Consider the following 20,554-nt stretch of genomic DNA (forward strand, 5'->3'; position numbering starts at 1 on the left):
TATCTTTCCAGTACTTTTGAAAATATGTAAACATACATACATGTATCCACATCTGTGAGTGTGTATATCCCAAAACAAAATGTTACTGCAGTTGCTGTGCAGGTATCTTCTTAATGCCGTTTTGCACGAGTGTGGAGGAATTTCTCTTTTGTGTTTGTGTAGAAGTAGAAAGTAGAATTGCTGTGTTTTAAGTGTACACATAATTCATTTCAGATACCGTCAGATTGCTTTCCCAAGTGGTTACACCAGTTTACATTCCAACCGTCAGTGTGTGAAAACCCATTGCCTCAAGTTGTCACTAACACTTGAACGTTGTCAGTTTTTAGTGTTTGCTTCTCTGAGTGAAAAAATACAGTATTTCATTTTAGTTTATAAAGATAACTATGTTTTTATGTCTTTACTGGCCATTTCAGTTTCTTTTTTGAATTGCCTGTTTATATCATTTATCAGTTTTTTTAATAAACTTTTTTTTACAGCAGTTTTAGGTTCACAGCAAAATTAAGCAGAAAGTACAGAGTGTTCCCATTTACCCTCATTCCCACACATACAACCTCCCCACTATCAAGACCCCACACCAGACTGGGACATTTGTTGTAATGATAAACCTTCATTGATACATCATTATCATCCAGACTCCATGGTTTACATTAGCGTTTACTCTTGGTGTCGTACAGCCTACAGCTTTGGACAAATGTATAATGACATATCCATCATTGTAATATCATACAGAATAGTTTCACTGCCCTGAAAATCTGTACTCTGCCTTTTCATCCCTCCCCTACCAACCCCTGGCAATTGTTAGTCTGTTTACTGTCTCCATAGTTTTGCCTTTTACAGAATGTCATACAATTGGAATCATACAATATGTAGCTTTTCAGATTGGTGTCTTTTGCTTAGTAATGTACATTTAAGTTTCCTTCATGTCTTTTCGTAGCTTGGTGACTCATTTTTTTAAGCGCTGAATAATATCCCATTGTCTGGATGTGCCACAGTTTATTTTCCACACCTAATGACAGATATCTTAGTTATTTCCAAGTTTTGCAATTATAAATAAAGCTGCTGTAAACATTCACGTACAGGTTTTTTTTTGTGAACATGTGTTTTTTACTCCTTTGGGTAAATACTAAGGAGTATGATTGTTGGATCATATGGTAAGAATATGCTTAGTTTTGTAGGAAACCGCTAAATTGTCTTCCAAAGTAGCTATACCATTTTGCATTCACATTCAGCAGTGAATGAGAATTCCTGTTGCTCTTGAATTCTCACCAGCATTTGGTGTTGTCAGTGTTCTGGATTGTGGCCATTTTTATAGATGTATAGTGGTATATCATTGTTTTAATTTTGCATTTCCGTGATGTGGAACATCTTTTCATACGCTCATTTGCCATCTGTATATCTTCTTTGGTGAGGTATCTGTTAAGGTCTGTGCCCTATTTTTCAGTCAAGTTTTTGTTTTTTTACTGTTGAGTTTTAATAGTTCTTTGTATATTTTGGGTAACAGTCCTTTATCAGATATGTCTTGCAAATATTTTATCCCAGTCAGTGGCTTATCTTTTCATTATCTTTGGCAGCTTCTTTCACAGAGCAGAAATTTTTAATTTTTTTTTTTTTTTTTGCGGTACATGGGCCTCTCACTGTTGTGGCCTCTCCTGTTGCGGAGCACAGGCTCCAGACGCGCAGGCTCAGCGGCCATGGCTCACGGGCCCAGCGGCTCCGCGGCATGTGGGATCCTCCCGGACCGGGGCACGAACCCGCGTCCCCTGCATCGGCAGGCGGACTCTCAACCACTGTGCCACCAGGGAAGCCCAGAAATTTTTAATTTTTATAAAGTCTGGCTTATCAGTTATTTCTTTCATGGATCATGCCTTTGTTATCATATCTAAAAAGTCATCACCAAACCCAAGGTCATCTAGAGTTTTTTCTATGTTATCTTTTAAGGCTTTTACAGTTTACATTTAGGTCTGTGATCCATTTTGAGTTCATTTTTGTGAAGGGTGTGGTCTGGGTCTAGATTCATTTTTTTGCATGTGGATGTCCAGTTGTTATAGCACTGTTTATTGAAAAGTTATCTTTTCTCCATTGTGTTGCCTTTGCTGCTTTGTCAAAGACCAGTTGACTATATTTATATAGGTCACTTGCTGGGCTCTATATTCTTTTCCATTGATCTGTTTGCTGTTCTTTTGCCAATACCACCTTGTCTTGATTACTGGAGCTTTTTACAGTAAGGATTGAAGTCAGGTAGCATCAATCCTCCAAATTTGCTCTTCTCCTTCAATATTGTGTTGGGTATCCTGGGTCTCTTGCCTTTCCATATAAACTTTAGAATTAGTTTGTCAGTATCCATAAAATAACTTGCTGAGATTTTGTTTGGGATTGCATTGAATCTATAGATCAAGCTGAGAAGAACTGACATCTTGACAGATCAAGTCTTCCTGACCATGAACATGGAATGTCTCTCCCCTTATTTCTTTCTTTAATTTCTTTCATCACAGTTTTGTAGTTCTCCTTATATAGATCCTGTGCATATTTTGTCATATTTATATGTAAGTATTTTATTTTTTGGTGCTAATGTAAATAGTATTGTGTTTTACATTTCAAATTCCACATGCTCACTGCTGGAAAGCAATTTACTTTTTTTTTTGCGGTACGCGGGCCTCTCACTGTTGTGGCCTCTCCCATTGCGGAGCACAGGTTCCGGACGCGCAGGCTCAGCGGCCATGGCTCACGGGCCCAGCCGCCCCGTGGCATGTGGGATCTTCCCGGACTGGGGCATGAACCCGTGTCCCCTGCATTGACAGGAGGACTCTCAACCACTGTGCCACCAGGGAAGCCCGCAATTCACTTTTGTATATTAACCTTGTGTCCTTTACCTTGCTATAATTGTTTATTTGTTTCTGGAGTTTTTGTCACTTCTTTTAGATTTTCTGTAGAGATGATCATGTTATCTGTGAACAAAGACAGATTTCTTCCTTCCCAATCTGTACACTTTTTATTTCCTTTTCTTGTCTTATTGCATAAGCTAGGGCTTCCAGTACAATATTGAAAAGCAGTGATATGAGAGGACATCCTTGCCTTGTTCCTGTTTTAGTGGGAAAGCTTCTAGTTTCTCATCATTACGTATGTTGTTAGCTGAAGGTTTTTTGTAGATACTCTTTATCAAGTTGAGGAAGTGTTCCCCAGCCACGGATTGAACTTGGACCGCAGCAGTGAAAGCGCTGAATCCTAACCACTAGACCACCAGGGAGATCATAACAAGCCACACAGCACAGCCCAAAAAAAAAAAAGTTGAGGAAGTGTTCCCCTCTATTTTAGTTTACTGTGTTTTATCATGAATGAATGTTGGATTTTGTCATGCTTTTTTTTTTTTTAACGCCTATTGATATGGTCATGTGATTTTTCCTCTTCAACCTTTTGATGTGATGGGTTATATTGATTTTTGGATGTTGAACCAGCCTTGCATACTTGACATAAATCCCACTTGGTCATGGTGTATAATTCTATTTATACATTGTTAGATTCGATTTGCTAATAGTTTATTAAAGATTTTTGCATTTATGTTCATTAGAGATATTGGTCTGTAGTTTTCTTTTCTTGCTATGGCTTTGTTTGATTTTAGTATTAGAGTAATGCTGGCTTCATAGAATGAATTAGGAAATATTTCCTCTGCTTCTATCTTCTGAAAGAGATTATAGAGAATTAGTATAATTTCTTCCTCAGATGTCAAGAAAAAAGCTCCTTGACATGGGTTTTGGCAATGTCTTTCTGGATAGAACACCTAAAGCACAAGCAAAAATAAACAAGTAGAATTACATCAAACAAAAAAATTTTCTGCATGGCCAAAGAAATGACCAACAAAATGAAAAACAACCTGTGGAATGGGAAAATTATCTGCAATCTATATATCTGATGAGTTAATACCCAAAATATATAAAGAGCTCATATAGCTTAATAGCAAAAAATCCCCAAATAATCCACTTTTAAAAATGGGCAAAGGACCTGAATGGACATTTTTCCAAACAAGTTATACACATGTTCAAAAGGTACATGGAAATGTGCTTAGCATCACTAATCATTAGGGAAATACAAATTGAAACCACAATGAGATATATCTCACACTTGTTAGAATGGTTATCAAAAAGACAAGTGATAAATGCTGGCAAGGATGTAGAGAAAAGGGAACCCCTGTGCACTGTTGGTGGGATTGTAAATTGATGTAGCCACTATGGAAAACTGTATGGAGGTTCCTCAAAAAACTAAAAGTAGGACTACCATATGATCCAGCAGTTCTACTTCTGGGAATATATCCAAAGGAAATGAAAGCACTGTGTCGGAGAGATAGCTGCACCTCCATGTTTATAGCAGCATTATTTATAATAGCCAAGACATGGAAACAGCCTAAGGGGAGGAATTGGATTAAGGTAGTCAAAAGGTACAAACTTCCAGTTACAAGATAAGTAAGTACTGGGGATGTGGTATATAGCACGATGACTAGAGTTAACACTACTGTATGGTTTATTTGGAAGTTGTTAAGAGAGTAGATCATAAGAGTTCTTACCATAAGGAAAATAAACTTTTTTTGGGTATCTGTATGAGATAATGGATGTTAACTAAATTTACTGTGGTAATATTATGTAAGTCAAGTCATTATGCTGTGCACCTTAAACTTACACAGTGTTGTATGTCAGTTATACCTCAGTAAAACTAGAAAAAATGTTTGGTAGAATTCACCAGTGAACCTGTCTGGCCCTAGTGCTTTCTGTTTTGGAAGATTATTAGTTATTGATTCAATTTCTTTAATAGGTATAGACTTATTCAGATTGTCTATTTCTTGTGTGAGTTTTGGCAGACTGCTAAGTTTTTTATTTGGTAAAAAGTATCTTGATTTTTTTTATAACATAACGCTTAAGAAGATGCTTCTGTGTAATGATTAAATGAGGTTTTTAGTTACATTTTCCTTTCCTTTTTGAAAGAAACACTGCTGGCAAAGCATGCTAAGTTCTTTTATGTAAGGTGGGTTCTGACATGCAGGCTTTACAAATGACGAGCCTTTTTAAGAGTAAATGGAAAGTTCATTTGTATCATTTTTTTAGATTCTGCATATAAATGGTATCATATGATATTTATCTTTCTCTGTCTTCATTTCCTATGATAATCTCTAGGTCCATCTGTTACTGCTAATGGCATTATTTCATTCTTTTTTTATGGCTGAGTAATATTCCATTACATACACACACGTACACTCACACACCCCACATCTTCTTTATCCATTCATCTGTCAATGGACATTTAGGTTGCTTCCATTAGATTATTTATTTTATTTTTTTCCAGTGGTTTAGATGTAGGAATAGAAATTCACTATTATTATTACCTTTCAAAACAAAATTGAATATGTTGAAGCCATAGGACTTTATAGACATTGCCTTTTAAAGGAAACTTATCCAGGACAGTTAATTTAGATACTTCAGAGAGGAAATGCTAGGAAGTTGGAAAAAAGATATCAGAGAATTCAGTGATTATGGGAAAACAATTAGGTTTCTAAGTGTAATATTGCTTTATAGTGATAATATCAAATTGGCATGCAACACAGTTGATAGACCATTTACTTTTTTTTTTTTTTTTGCGGTACTCGGGCCTCTCACTGTTGTGGCCACTCCCGTTGCGGAGCACAGGCTCCGGATGCGCAGGCTTAGTGGCCATGGCTCACGGGCCCAGCCGCTCCGTGGCATGTGGGATCTTCCCGGACTAGGGCACGAACCCGTGTCCCCTGCGTTGACAGGCGGACTCTCAACCACTGCGCCACCAGGGAAGCCCAGACCATTTACTTTTAATGTGATTATCAGTGTCGTTGAGTTTAAATCTGTCACCTTGGTATTTGCTTTTTATATGGTATTTATTTTAAGGTTTCTATGTGCTCTGTTTTTTTTCTTTCCCCTCTTTTCTTTTAAATTGAGGGGGGTTTGTTTGTTACAGTTACGTTTATTGTTACCTGTGACTTACTAGCTATTACCACTTTTGTCTTTTTAGTGGTTGTTCTGGGGTTACAGTGTATGACGTTAACTTTATTCACGTTCTGTGTTCAAATAGTATACCATTTCACACATAGTATAATAATCTTAAAACAGTATAGTTCCATTTCCCCTTTCCTGTTCTTTGTGCTGTTGTCATATGTGTTACTTTCAAATATGCTAAAACTCAACGTTATTTTCCCCTAAAACAATAATTGTCTTTTTAAATATTAAAAAATAAGAAAAATGGTCTTTTATAATTGCCCACGCATTTATCATTTTTCACTGCTCTTTGTAAGAAGACTTTCCATGTGATACCCTTTTTCTTCTATCTGAGGAACTTCATATGACCTTTTTATAGTGCAGGTCTGCTAGTGATAATTTTTTTTTTTTTTTTTTTACCTTTTGTCTACAAAAATCTTGCCTTCATTTTTGAAAGATATTGCAGCTATGTGAAGAATTCTAGATTTTTTCTCTTTTCAGTAATTTTCAGATGTCTTTCTCTTGTCTTCTGGTTTGCATAATTTCAGAAAAGTCCGTTATGGCTCTTCTATTTTTTCCCCTCTGAATGTTTTCTCTGTTAACCTTTTAAGAATTTATCTTTATCCTGGTTTTCAGCATTTAATTCTGGTGTGTCCTGGCATAGTTTTCTTTAGGTCTGTTCTGTTCTAGGGTCATGGTGTTTCTTAGATTTGTGGGTTTACGGTTTTCGTCAGATTTGTGTAATTTTCAACCACTAGTTCTTCAAATAATTTTTGGTGTCCCTTCCCACAGCTATCCTTTGTTGGGCTTGTTTCATATATGTTAGAGCAACAGTTATTCTTCCATAGATCACTGATGCTCTCTTCCTTTTTTTGGTCTTTATTCTCTGTGTTTCATCTTGGATAGTGTCCATTGTTGTCTTGAAGTTCATTGGTCTTCTGCTGATCTGCTGTTAATCTCATCCAATGTTCATTTCAGATGTATTTTTCATCACTAGAAGTTTGATTTTGGACTTTTAAAAAATACATAAATCTTCAACTTTTTCTTCCTTATTTTTATCTTTTTCTCTCCTTTCTTAAACATATGGAGTGTATTTATAATAGATATTTTAATATCTTTGATTACTGATTCTATCATTGTAGTTATTTCTGCTTCTGCTACTTTTTCCCCCCTTTTACTCCTGGTAATGGGTTGCTTCTTTTATGTCTGGTAATTTCTGATTGAATGCTAGAGTCTGTTAATTTTTCATTGTTGGTGGCTGGATTTCTTTTTGTATTCCTTAAAGTAGCGTTGGATGGGACTTGCCTGGTGGCACAGTGGTTAAGAATCCACCTGCCAGTGCAGGGGAGACGGGTTTGAGCCCTGGTCCGGGAAGGACCCACATGCTGCGGAGCAGCTAAGCCTGTGCTCCACAACTACTGAGCCTGTGCTCTAGAGCCTGCGCGCCACAACTACTGAGCCCACTTGTCACAACTACTGAAGGCTGCGTGCCTAGAGCCTGTGCTTCACAACAAGAGAAGCCACCACAGTGAGAAGCCCGCGCATCGCAGCGAAGAGTAGCTCCCGCTCGCCACAAATAGAGAAAGCCCGTGCACAGCAACGAAGACCCAACACAGCCAAAAATAAATAAATAAATTTAAAAAGTAGCATTGGCTTTTTTTCTGTCAAATTTTTCAGTCATATTACTTGGAATCAGTTGGATCCTTTTGACACTTGCTTTTACGCTCTGTTAGGGCAGGTCCAGAGCCACCATTAGTCCAGGGCTAATTTCCTTCTGGGGATTCTTCTCAATATCCTGTGTATTAGGAAGACTTTCCCCTCACAGATGCACAGATCAGTATTCACCCAGATCCCAGTGGATAACTACAGATCTCCAGATCTCTCTGTGGAGCTCTCTTCTCTCTGGTACTCTGACCCACAAATTTTAGCCATCTTGGCCTCCCTGGATTCCACCTCAGATCTCTCAACTCAGCGAGACCTGACTCTGTTTGTCCCCTCCCCACCCCGAACTACTTCTAGGCAGTAAGCTGGTACAGTCAAAGAGCTCATTCTGGTTTTTTTCTCTTCTCTCCTGTGCTCCTTGTCTAATACCTGAAAAAGTTTCTTTTCCTTTCTTATTGTTTAAATAAAGCAGGAGGGTAAATCAAATTCTTGTTACTTCGTCTTAGTTGAGACCATTCTTAACTCATCCTTGATTTTCTTCTAGCCATGTACCTTTTTTAGAAAGCCATCATTTGCTCATTGAAGCATTATTTATAATAACAAAACCATTTCTTTCACAGAAATTTCAAATTGAACATGTTCAAAACTGAGCTCATGGTATTCCTTTCCAAATCTCTGTGTTCTGCCCTTCCCACTCTGCCCCTCAGAAGTCTCCATAGCAGTAAAAGCACCATCCCAGATACATGTCAGAAACTGGGGAGTGGTCCTTAGCACCACTCTCTTCCTTATACACATTTCATCCATCACCCAGAAGTGTTAATTTTGCCTCCAAGATATATCTTGAATCTTTCCACATCTTTCCATCTCTACCATCCTTACTGCTCTCATAGGCCACACCACCACCATCTCTCTTCTGGAATGTTCCAGCAGCCTCCTAAGTGGTCTGCTTTATCCATCCTTGTTCCTTCCAATTCATTCTTTACACAATAAGCAGAAAGATTTTGAAATTATTTTTTAAATCAAAGCCATAGATAACAGAGTTAAAGCTAAAACAGCATATAACATAAAATGACTTTTCTGTCCTATTTCTCCCCAACCCCAAGCACATTCCCTACCACTTTCTACTTTTTTACTGTTTCTTTTAGTTCCGTAATTTAAATAAAGTGCTTATGCTGTTCTTTTTTTTTTTTTTGCGGTACGGGGGCCTCTCACTGTTGTGGCCTCTCCCGTTGTGGAGCACAGGCTCTGGACGCGCAGGCTCAGCGGCCATGGCTCACGGGCCCAGCCGCTCCGTGGCATGTGGGATCTTCCCGGACCGGGGCATGAACCCGCGTCCCCTGCATCAGCAGGCGGTCTCTCAACCACTGTGCCCAGGGAAGCTCTGTTATTTCTTGATTTATCCATTTTAGATACCTGCTCACTTCTTTTTTCTCAACTTTTTCTTTCTCACTTTATTATAACTATTATAATTTTTTATTAAATCAGTATCATTGTTTGCATTATTTTAACAAGGTGAGTATTTTTACTTGCTGAACCAAAGTGTATACTTCCACCTTTTCTATCTTCTATGCCTTTTTGTTTATCATTTACTTAGTTTTGAAACTTCTCTGTTGTTGATTCTTCTACATTCTAGATTCTCTATAATTTTCATGATCAAATACATTATCTGATAATAATCTCCTCCCTCCCTCCTTTGTTTTCTTCCTAAACACACTGTGAAGTCCCTCCATCCTCCTGCTCCAATCTGGAGTAGGTGACTTCTAGGTCAAGTTGTACAGTTACAGCCCCAGAACTTCCCTCCACCATTGTCCAGGGAAAGTGTCTTCTCTCTCATACTTGATCCTTGCATTTTCCTCAGTGTTGATTTGCTCTTTTATTTTGATGGACTATATCCTCCATCATCAAAGGTAGATGGGATGTAAATTTTTGAGATGTCATATTTGAAATGTCTTTATTTTGTCCTTTGATAGGAATTGTTGGGTTGAAAATTAATTTCCCTCAGAATTGGGAATTCATTGTTCAGTTGTTTTAGCTTCCAGTATTGCTATTTATAGTCCTGATAGTGTTCTTAATTTTTATCCTTTCTTTGTAGACTGCTTTTTCTCTCTGGCATGTTTTAGGATTTTTTCCCTGCCATTTTGAAATTTCATAGTAATGTGCCCTAATTCCTCCCCTGTGTTTTTTTTCTTCTTTTTGTTGCTAGTAATTAGTCTGATATTAGTTCTTGGATTGATCCTCTTACCTGACTTTATATTTTGTCTGTTGCTTTTTTATTGTGGCTCTCAAATTTTATTTTTCAGTGTTTTATATTTCTATCTGGATCTTTATTACCCAGATATTCATGAATACATTTAAGAGTTGTAGACTTTATATAAGTTAAACCTTAACAAAATAGTTAAGTGGTGGCGCAGTGGTTGAGAGTCCGCCTGCCGATGCAGGGGACACGGGTTCGTGCCCCGGTCCAGGAAGATCCCACATGCCGCGGAGCGTCTGGGCCTGTGAGCCATGGCTGCTGAGCCTGTGCGTCCGGAGCCTGTGCTCTGCAACGGGAGAGGCCACAACAGTGAGAGGCCCGCATACCACAAAAAAAAAAAAAAAAAAAAAAAAAACTTTTTAAAAATGGAAAGGACCCTTCCTCCCCCTTGTTAATATCCAAGAGCCCCTTCTTATCTCTTTTTTTTTAAATTAAAAATAATAATTTTTTTTAATTTTTGGCCACGTTGGGTCTTTGTTGCTGTGTGTGCGAGCTTTAGTTGCGGCGAGCAGGGGCTACTCTTCATTGCAGTACGTGGGCTTCTCACTGTGGTGGCTTCTCTTGTTGCGGAGCACGGGCTGTAGGGTGCAAGCTCAGTAGTTGTGGCGCACAGGCTTAGTTGCTTTGTGGCATGTGGAATCCTCCCAGACCAGGGCTCGAACCCGTGTCCCCTGATTTGGCAGGTGGATTCTTAATCACTGCACCACCAGGGAAGTCCCTCTGGTTATTTTTTAACATCCTATCCATCTTTCACGGATGCCATTGTCTTATCTTTGAGATTTGTAATTAGGAGGTTTATGTTTTATTCTATTCTGTTCTTTGCATTATTTCTGTTTCCCTAAGTTGTTCTTTTCCATTTCATTTGCTCTCTTTCACATTGGAAGGTCTGTGAGTTTTCCATTGCTGCCATACACTTAGCAGCCTAAAACACACATTCATTATCTCACAGTTTCTGTGTGAAAAGTCTGGGCACAGCATGGCTCAGCTGGATCCTCTGCTTAGAATTTTATAAGGTCAAAATTAAGGTGTCAGCAGGGCTCTGTTCCTTCCTGAAGGCCCTGAGAAAGAATTCTGCATGGTAGAATTGGGTTCCCTGTGGCTCTAGGACTGACGCTCCCCTTGGCTTGTCTGCTAGCTTCCACAGGCCTTCTGAATTCTTTGACTTGTGGTCTCTTCGTTTGTCAAAGCCAGCAACAGCAAGTCCAGCTCTTCTTACTCCTCAAATCTATATGACCTCTCCTCTGCTTCCCTCTTCCGCCTTTCTCTTCTGTTAGGCAGGCTTCCTGTGATTGCACTGGACCCACTGAGAGAATTCAGGATAATCTCCCTAAAATCAGTTTATCAGTAACCTAAATTCCATTTGCAAAGTCTCTTCACAGCAGTCCCTAGATTAGCATATGATTGTATAAACAGGGACAGGAATTTTAAGGAGATATCTCTAGAATTCTGCCTACCACACAGTCCTTTCTATAATGTCTGTCAGTCATTGATTGTCCATTCTAATTGTCCATTCGTACATATACCTAATAGGAAACTCTAGTTGAACGGGGTTTAGCTTGTCACTCTTTTGCAGGGTATTTAGACATTGAGCACACTTTTTCAAATGTCAGTATCTAAAAGATCTCTTCCCTAGGGCTTTTCAGATTTTCCCGTAAGGAATCCTAAAGGGTGCGTATCTAAGGGGTAGGTGTAATCCGATGTGGGGCAGGATTCATTTTTCTTGTCTCTCTGTTTTCAGTACATGAACATGCCTGATGTTTGGCACAAGTGAGTCAGTGTGTTTCCCATTGTTACTTCCTGCAAACACCTTGATTTTCTATTTGTCCACTTTGCTAAATCATTTGCTTCTTTCCCATCAGGCTTTTGTCTCAGCATTCTTCTGATGTTGCTCATCTGATGTTTTTCTCCTATTATTTTTGTCCTTTTAGGTTCATGTTTTATTTCTTTACATTTTGGATGATTTTTGGAAAGGAGTGAAAGTAAATGCACAAACTCAACATACATGTTTAACTGGAAACGCTCCAGAAAATTTTATTTTTAAACTAAAATGATTATTATTTTACCTGAGAACCCTTCTCTGCTCCTTAGTTTCCCACTTCCTCAGCCCCATAGTTTTGGAGATATATATATGTACTATATATAATTACATAATTATATAATTTATTTAGTCTTCCACTAGATTTGTATTCTACTTGATAACATTATGTTGATTTTGAACGTTAAATTTTATTGCTATGTAGTTTATCCTTTTGCTATAAATAGATCCTGGATCATTGCTTTGTGTAGTGACTCATAATGCTAGTATATCTTTATTATTGAACTATAATTTAGCACAAAGGAAAGATAGCACTGTATTTTGGTGTGCCTATTTTAAAGTTTTTATAACTCATAGTCCTCTAGGTGTGTTTTATTTTAGTATAAACCTTGTTTAATTACTTATGCTCCTCCCCAAGTCCAGTCTTACACATGTGATTCAGATTCCTAAATTCACTAGTTTAGTTTCTCCTTGATATAAGACACAGTAAATAATAAGTCCTAAATTCCTGTATCAATGAAATAGTATTTTATATGGATTTACTTCACTTTTTCTGTTATTGTTGTAATGAAGTGAAAACCACTTATTCACAGACTTCGTGTGTAGCCAATGGCTACGTTGCTCCAATTAGAGAAATAAGATGTAGTCCTTCTCCCTCCTCCCCTTTCCCTAAGCTACTAGTTCTCAAGGAAAAGTTGGAATCAAAATTACCGATAGCGCTTTCTTTAAAATAGAGATGTAATTGACATATAACATTATATTAGTTTCAGGTGTACAAAATAATGATTCAGTATTTGTATATATTGTGACATGATCACCGCAGTAAGTTTCGTTAACATCCATCACTAGAACTTTCATAAAACAAGCTGTTGGAACCCCTGAGTCACTACGAGTATTATCTGGGGGTGTGGCGTAAGCATATATTTTTAATATAATTATTTTTACGTCACAGGCAATTCTCATGGGCACATACAAGTTAGGAGCTGCTTCATCTGCCTATGACTGACCAAAAAGCTAGTTAACAATACTGATTTTTCTAATAATAGTTGGCTTGTGAGCTGACAGGAAATGACCTAGGAACAAAAATCTCAAAGGATGAATCATATAGTGCAGTGTTTCTCAAGCAGAAAGGACACACCAGAAACATTTAGGAGGCTTTTTCCAATTATACATGCTTGCTTTCCCCTCGCCCGCTAAACTTGTTAATGGCAAATTGTGATAGAAGCGTGTCGTATCTCTCAGGCGTGATTAGTTTTATGTCCCTACATACTTTTTAGATTTTTCACCCTGTACCAGTTTATGATTTACTTTGGGGAAATGAATGGGTGGAGAGAGAGATTACCACCCTGCCCACACTTAATACCGAAGCAGAGGGGACAAATGATTATTCAGAAGCTAGGAATTTTCTAAAGCCTTTATTTTCTCCCAACATGGCAGTGATAGCAAAGCTGAGGGTACACTGAGAATTGAAAGTACAACCCATAAATCATTAGGTCCCTTAGCATGTTAAATCTTGTTTCTTTTAAAAGTAGTCTAGGAAATGATGATTCACTTCTGCTAATTAGATAAATATGGCTCAAAAGACATGCTTGAAATATCTTCTGAGTTTCTGAATCTACATAATGATAGAAATTAGCGCTACTGATTCAAACCCCAAAAGTTACTTTTGAGGGTAAATGGGTTAACTTTGTTACCGACTTGTGCCCTTGGACTCTTTAATCAATAGAAATCAATAAAAGGCCAGACAAGGAATTCAGCAAGGCTTTACTGGGACTTGTGCTGCAGCACGAGAGAGCAGAAACAAGCAACAGTTTCCCTTGCTGGCTCTCTGAGGAGGGCGGGCTGGTCCCTTAAATGGGGTGAGGGTGGGGGCAGGTTGGTGGGCTGTGCTGGAGCGGTGGCTTAGATGGTCTGCCCACCCCTTGGTGCTGTGTGTAGGGATCATGCTCAGTACCCTAGTTTTGCTTCCCAACACCTCCAGAATGGCAGTTGGTTTGTGGCCTTTTTGTATCTTATTGTTCATAATTGCCCTAACTGCACATGCATGCAGCTATTTTTAGTCCCTTATAGTTTCTGTGTATTCTGTTGCTTCAGCAGACATTTGTCCAGGTGCAAGCACTCTGCTAAAGGGTACCAGGTCCCAGCCTATCTCAACTTGAATATACAAGACTGAAGAAAATCTGTGATTTTTAATTTTGTAACTTTATTTATTTATTTATTCATGCATGCATGCATGCAGCGCTAGTCTTAGTTGCGGCATGAGGGATCTTTAGTTGCGACATGCAGACTCTTAGTTGTGGCATGCATGCAGGATCTAGTTCCCGGATCAGGGATCAAACCTGGGCCGCCTGCATTGGGAGCGGGGAGTCTTACCCACTGGACCACCAGGGAAGTCCCATAATTTTGTAACTTTAGCTAAAGAATATGCTGTCCTATTTTTAACTTGGAAAAGACATGCCAGGGAAGCTTTTAAGAAAGTGACAGAATTTAAGAATTTATTTTTATCGTGATTTCTGCTGTTTAGTACCTAAGACGTACTTAGCCCAAATTTATTAATTTATTAATAAGTAAGGAGCAGTTACGTTCATCTATTCTCTGCTAAAGTATTTGTTGAGGACAATTTTACTGCTGATTCCATTTTCATGTTTCAGAATAATATTCCCCCCAAAATTGCATGTAAAATACAGAACAAGGGACTTGCCTGGTGGTCCAGTGAGTAAGACTCTGTGGTCCCAATGCACGGGGCCCGGGTTCGATCCCTGGTCGGGGAACTAGATCCCACATGCATGCTGCAACTAAGAGTCCACATGCTGCAACTAAAGATCCCTCATGCTGAAACGAAGATCCCGTGTGCCACAACTAAGACCCGGTGCAGCCTAAATAAATAAATTAATATTAAAAAAATAAGACTCAACTTATAAAAAAAAAAATATAGAGAACAAAACAAAAACCTAATGTGTACCAGAGTGTTCCTAATAGTAAAAATCAACCAACAGAGAAACAAAAAATCCATATAGTTATTAAAAGATTTATTTGAATTTCTTTTTTAAACATGGTACAAGATATATATAAAATAAAATTAAAAAGAAAGTTCAGTGTGGTTTGCAGGGATTGCTACCATGTTAATCTTTATATGCAATTTAACTTTGATTTGAAGAAATCTAATAGAAAAATGAGTGAAGGAAGGAAATAATATAAATGGCTAAAAACCCATGAGGAAGTGTACAACATCAGTATTAATCAAAGAAATGTAAATTAAAACAAGGAGATAAACATACTGTTTTAAAAATAAAGCTTTAAAAAATAACACAAGTGCCCATCTTCCTCCATTTTTGCCTTAAAATTATTATAACCTTTGATCCAGTAATTCTGTTCCAATGAACTTCTAAAGAAATAAAATGTGGAAAAATATGTATATAGATAGATGTTTGTAGAACCATTATTTATAATGGGCACAGTATTAGAAGAATGGTTAAATTATATTAATACAATTTTATACATCTATTAAAATGATCACTGATTCACATAGTCATATTCCATTTTTCAAGAACAGATTTTACATGTCTTATACTTTTTCATAATTTCCAAATTTATACCATAATTGTATACTTTTTAAAATTAGGAAAAAACCATTAATACTTAATACTTACAAAGTACTTGTCAGGCCCTGTGCAAGAAACTTTACCCATATTAATCATTGAATTTTCACAAAAAACCTCCTGCGGTAGTATTAGTCTCATTTTACAGCTGAGGAAACTTGGATGCTGGCAGGCTAATAAGTAGCTTGCCCAAGTCATACAGCTCATAAATAGTGGAGCTGAGATCCAGGTAGTTTGGCCGTGTGCTTCTGCCTCAAATGCCTCATCAGCGCTGCAGCAGGTGTGGTCCACCCTAGTTTGAGTTCCCCTACTGATAAAAAGCTTCCTGAATTTGTAACGCTGGATTGAATCTAGTGAGTACTGTGGGTTCCTGAAGGTACAAACTACCCCCTGTCAAATTCTGATCCAGTGACTTAGCAGTCTGCATCATTACGAGTTATGCAGCGACTTGGATTTTGTTGTCTGTGACATATGGGGTAGTGCCACCAAACACTGTGAGATATGACCTAGTGCTTCTTTTTTTTGCTGCTTTTTTCTTTTATTGTTTTTCTTTGCTCTCCCTCTCCTTACCCTCTTTATTTTTTAATTAACTTTATTTTGGTATAATTGATGTACAATAAACTGCACGCATTTAAAGTGTACAGTTGGATGAGTTTTGACAGATGCTTACATCTCTGAAACTACCACAATCAGGATATAGAACATTTCCGTTAGCTCTCAAACTCTAGCCTAACAGTCATTGCTCTGCTCTGTCACTATAGATTTGTTATCATTTTCTGGGATATTGTGAATGGAATCATGCAGCATATACCCTTTTCTAATTGGCTTCTTCCACTAAGATAATGATTTTGAGATACATTCAGGTTATTGCATGTATTAATAGTTTGTTTCTTTTCACTGATGAGTTGTGTTACGTTGTAAGAGTAGTATTCCACTGATATGAAAGGATCACATTTTGTTTATCCAGCTGGGTTATTTCCAGTTTTGGCTTTTGTGAGTAAAGCTTACAAATATGCTTTTCATTGTCTTAAGTAAACAACTAGGAGTGGAGTGTCTGAGTTGTATATGTTTAACTTTATAAGGAACTGCCTGTTTTCAAAAATTCTCATTTCACATTCCCAACAGCTGGTTATGAGAGTTCCAGTTCTTCCACATCCTCACCAACACTGGGTATTATCAGTTTTATTAATGTTGGCCACTCTGATGGGTGTATATGTTTTAATTTGCACTTCCCTGACCAGTAATGTTGAGCATCTTCGCATATGCTTCTTGTTTATTCTTATGTATTCTTTGGTGAAGTGCTTGTCCAACTCTTTAGCCCACTGGTCTGCTTATTATTGAGTTGTATGGGTTCTTTATGTATTTTGGATACAACTCCTTTGTCAGATATGCATATTTTGTGAATATTTTGTCGCAATACACAGCTTGCCTTTTGTTTTCTTAACAGTCTTTCAAGGAGCAGAGTGGTGGTGGGTGGTGGTGGTGTTGTTTTCTTGTAGTAAAGGGCAGTTTTTTTATGGGGGGGTGTGGGTGTCCTATCTGAGAAATCTTTGTCTACTTAAATTTTCTTTCAGGTCTATGATACACTTAGAATTAATTTTTGCACATTGTGTTAGGTGAGGGCTAACGTTCTTTTAGAAAAATACATGAATCTCTTGTTTAGCACTGTTTATTAAAGAGATTTCCCTTTTCCCTTGAATTGCTGTGACGCCTTTGTCCAAAATAATTGACCGCCTGTATCTGGGTTTGTTTCTGGGTCCTCTCTTCTATTCCATTCATTTATACGTCTTATCATTTAGCCAGTAATTGCACTGTTTTAATTGCTGTAGTTTTATGATGTCTTAAAATCAGGTGGTATAAGTCTTCCAGCTTTATTTTAAATTGCTTTGACTCATAAAATTTATAAGGAAATGAGAACGATTCTACAATCAACTTGTTCAAAAGAATAAGCTGGAATTTTGATTAGAATTCCATTGAATCTTTAGCTAAGTTTTGGGGGAACTGACTTCTTAACCATTCTTGCAATTTATGAACATGGTATATAATATATAATATGTAATGTGATATTTATACTTATTTGGGTCATTTTAATTCTTTTTGTTACTTTCCTGTAACCATTTTGCTTCTCATCAGGTTCTTCACATGAAAATGAATAGAATAAACACAAAAACTTGTAGCCATTTGATATCAAGGTAGAAAAGTTTGAGTCGACTAAAATTTTGAGATTTGGTAATGATGGGAAAGTATTTTCTTTACATTTACTTCACATATCTTGTGTTAACTTATGGCATACAGAATGAATGAGGGCTACCATATAATATAAACCTTAATTTCTTACAGTTTTGTATTTAAAAATATGTAAATAAGAGTTCCAGTATTTTCTTTCTGTACCCTAGTAGATTATTATCTTTCTACTTTGAGGTAACTACATTTATTGGATAGTTATGAATTAAGAGTGCTTTGGTATATTGTCTTTAAAAGTGTCATACTCCAATCTTTTGCATAGCATTAGTATCTGGCAAAACACACACACACACACATACACAGAAGGAAATTACAAATTCTTTTCTTGAATGGATTAACAGATTTACCAAGTGTAATGTGTTTAAATTTTCTGTTATGCTAGTAAAATAATGTTTTTTTATTTTAACAGATATCAGACACCCTGAAGAGCTTTCTCTATTGAAAAAACCCAGAGATCCAACAAAGAAAAAAAAGAAAAAGCTAGATGACCAGTCTGAAGATGAGGCACTTGAGTTAGAGGGGCCTCTTATCACTCCCGGATCTGGTAAGGCTTTGACTAAGCATGGGCTCAGTGTGAGAACCATGGACTATATGCCTCTGTGTGTGTGTATGTGTTTAATTGAAGTATAGTTGATTTACAATATAGTGTTAGTTTCAGGTGTACAGCACAGTGATTCATTTATACACACATACACGTGTGTGTGTAAATCAGAAAAAGAATATGTATATTCTTTTCCAGATTCTTCTCCCTTATAGGTTATTAAAAAATATTGAGTATATACTGTGTATAGTATGTACTGTGCTATACAGTATGTCTCCCTCTGTGTTTTTGATATTGGGATAAATGGACTGTGTAGGCCAGGAGAGTGGTCAAGTTAAAGAACACTCTCCCTCAGCATCTTTTCCCTCGATCTTGAAATCATCACCAGAGTCTGTTATGTGCAGATCGTCATGTCAGGTGGTAGCAGTCGCGTCAATAAAAAGAAAAGCTGGTTCTCTGCTCAGGGAGAGTCAAAAGGAGACAGTACCTTAACTGGCCTCAGTTCTTTGCTTTGTGGAAATTGGACAGTTTTTTTTTTTTTAGCATTTAGTTCCATTTTTTGGGTATTTTGTGAAAACCACCAGTATTTAGTTAAGACATTATTGTTTTTATCAGGTTACTTAAAACTGTCTCTATGCTTTGCATATGCTGGTCTCTTAGTGCCTCTCTTTTCCCTTTAAGGTGTTGCTCCTTTAAGAAGCTTTCTCAGATTTCCTTCTATTACCTCCCTGACCTGAATTAGGTTATCCTTCTGTCATAAGTCACCAGACTTTTCTGTGTTTGGTATTATACTACATGTTCTCCCCTAATAATCGTGAGCCCCTGCATGAAGAGACTGTTTCTTACCTTTTTGTTACCAGGACCCAACTCAGCATATGGCACGCAATAGGAACGTAGGCAGTGTCTTTTGAGAAGCTAGATGACTAATTAATTAGATTACATGGTTCTTTAGTCCCAGGAAATTAGTTTCCCATGTTTCCATTGGCCACACATTTACAAATCCATTTCTTAGGATAGATCCCAGCAGCAAATAAGTAAACTAATTTTACTATTCAGTTCATTCCTGGTTTTTTAAGTTCTGGGGTGATGATGATGGTAATGAAAGTACACAGTGAACATAGAGGTTATGTATGCCCAGACCTATTTCATACACTTTACTCGTGGAAACTCATTTAATTCTCACTACAACCCATTGAGGTGGATTATGTTATTACTCAAATATAAGGATGAAGATATTATGGCACAGTAAGTTTAGGAATGTCTAAGGTTACATACCTTGTAACTTTTATGTCACTACTCATGTACTGATTACATTTGGGAGATACCAAGAAATAAGACAATCCTTACTCTTAAGTAGTTTATAGGCTCGTTGAAAAGCACAATTACAGGTACTGTATTTAAGGAGGTAATACATCAATGTTAAATGAGTGTTGCAGAAAATAATGTTATAAGAATTCAGAAGACAAAGCAATTCCAAATAGGGTATATTCAGTTTTGGGATTGGGGAGGTAAGTTTGTGAATTAGCTAGGATTCCAGTGGCTAGGATTTTGATGGGAAGAAAAGGCAATCCTGGTAGAAAGAATGATATTAACAAAGAACATCCTGGCAAAAGAAAAGTACAAGACGCGTAAATAAACCATTTGAGCCAATTCATGCAAGAGAGACCTCCAAGGAACTTCTGGATCACACTGGAGGGTATTTAATGTCAGGCTGAGGAGTATATAGGCTAGTGCATTGTAGAGTCATTGGTTTCTGAATATGTTACAAAATGAACAAATCGTTATTTTAGAAAGAATATCAGATTTAATTCCAGTAAAATGTGGAGGAGGGAATGAGGGGAAAGAGTAGTGGTAGAAGCCTACAGATTAGGAGGTGAAAGAGAATAAAAGAATGTGTCTGTCATTAGAATAAGGTAAAAAATCTGATTTAGACTTGACTATATAGATGAAGGTATCTGACAGTAGACAAAATCCCTGCTTTAAGTTATTTTTTAGTTTAAATGGAAACTCATTTAATTCTTAAGACAAAGAACTACATAGAAAAGTATATTTATGGGATGATTTTGGAGGGGTTGAAATCAGTCAGGATTGGTCTTAGAATTGCAAGTGAGAGCTTTTATATAGTGCTTTAAGAAAATACAATTTGAAGACAAAAGATAATGAATTAAGACAAGGGAAAGCTCCAAATCTTTTAAGAGTAAGTAACTATGGGTTTCTTTTCTTTCTTGTTTT

The 20,554-nt window shown here is 37.2% G+C and overlaps 1 protein-coding gene across 6 annotated transcripts in view; it reads left to right on the forward strand.

Annotated features, from left to right (window-relative positions):
* Window positions 1-20,554, forward strand: part of FERMT2 (FERM domain containing kindlin 2) — a 71,290-nt gene that overhangs the window by 22,503 nt on the left and 28,233 nt on the right. For all 6 annotated transcript variants that reach the window (XM_082647150.1, XM_082647152.1, XM_082647148.1 and 3 more), the window contains exon 4: window positions 18,191-18,325. In XM_082647150.1, the coding sequence (XP_082503276.1) occupies window positions 18,191-18,325 (135 nt within the window). The remainder of the gene's footprint in view (window positions 1-18,190; window positions 18,326-20,554) is intronic.

The sequence above is a fragment of the Grampus griseus genome (assembly GCF_964374135.1).
Source record: "Grampus griseus genome assembly, chromosome: 2".
Taxonomy (NCBI): Eukaryota; Metazoa; Chordata; class Mammalia; order Artiodactyla; family Delphinidae; genus Grampus; species Grampus griseus.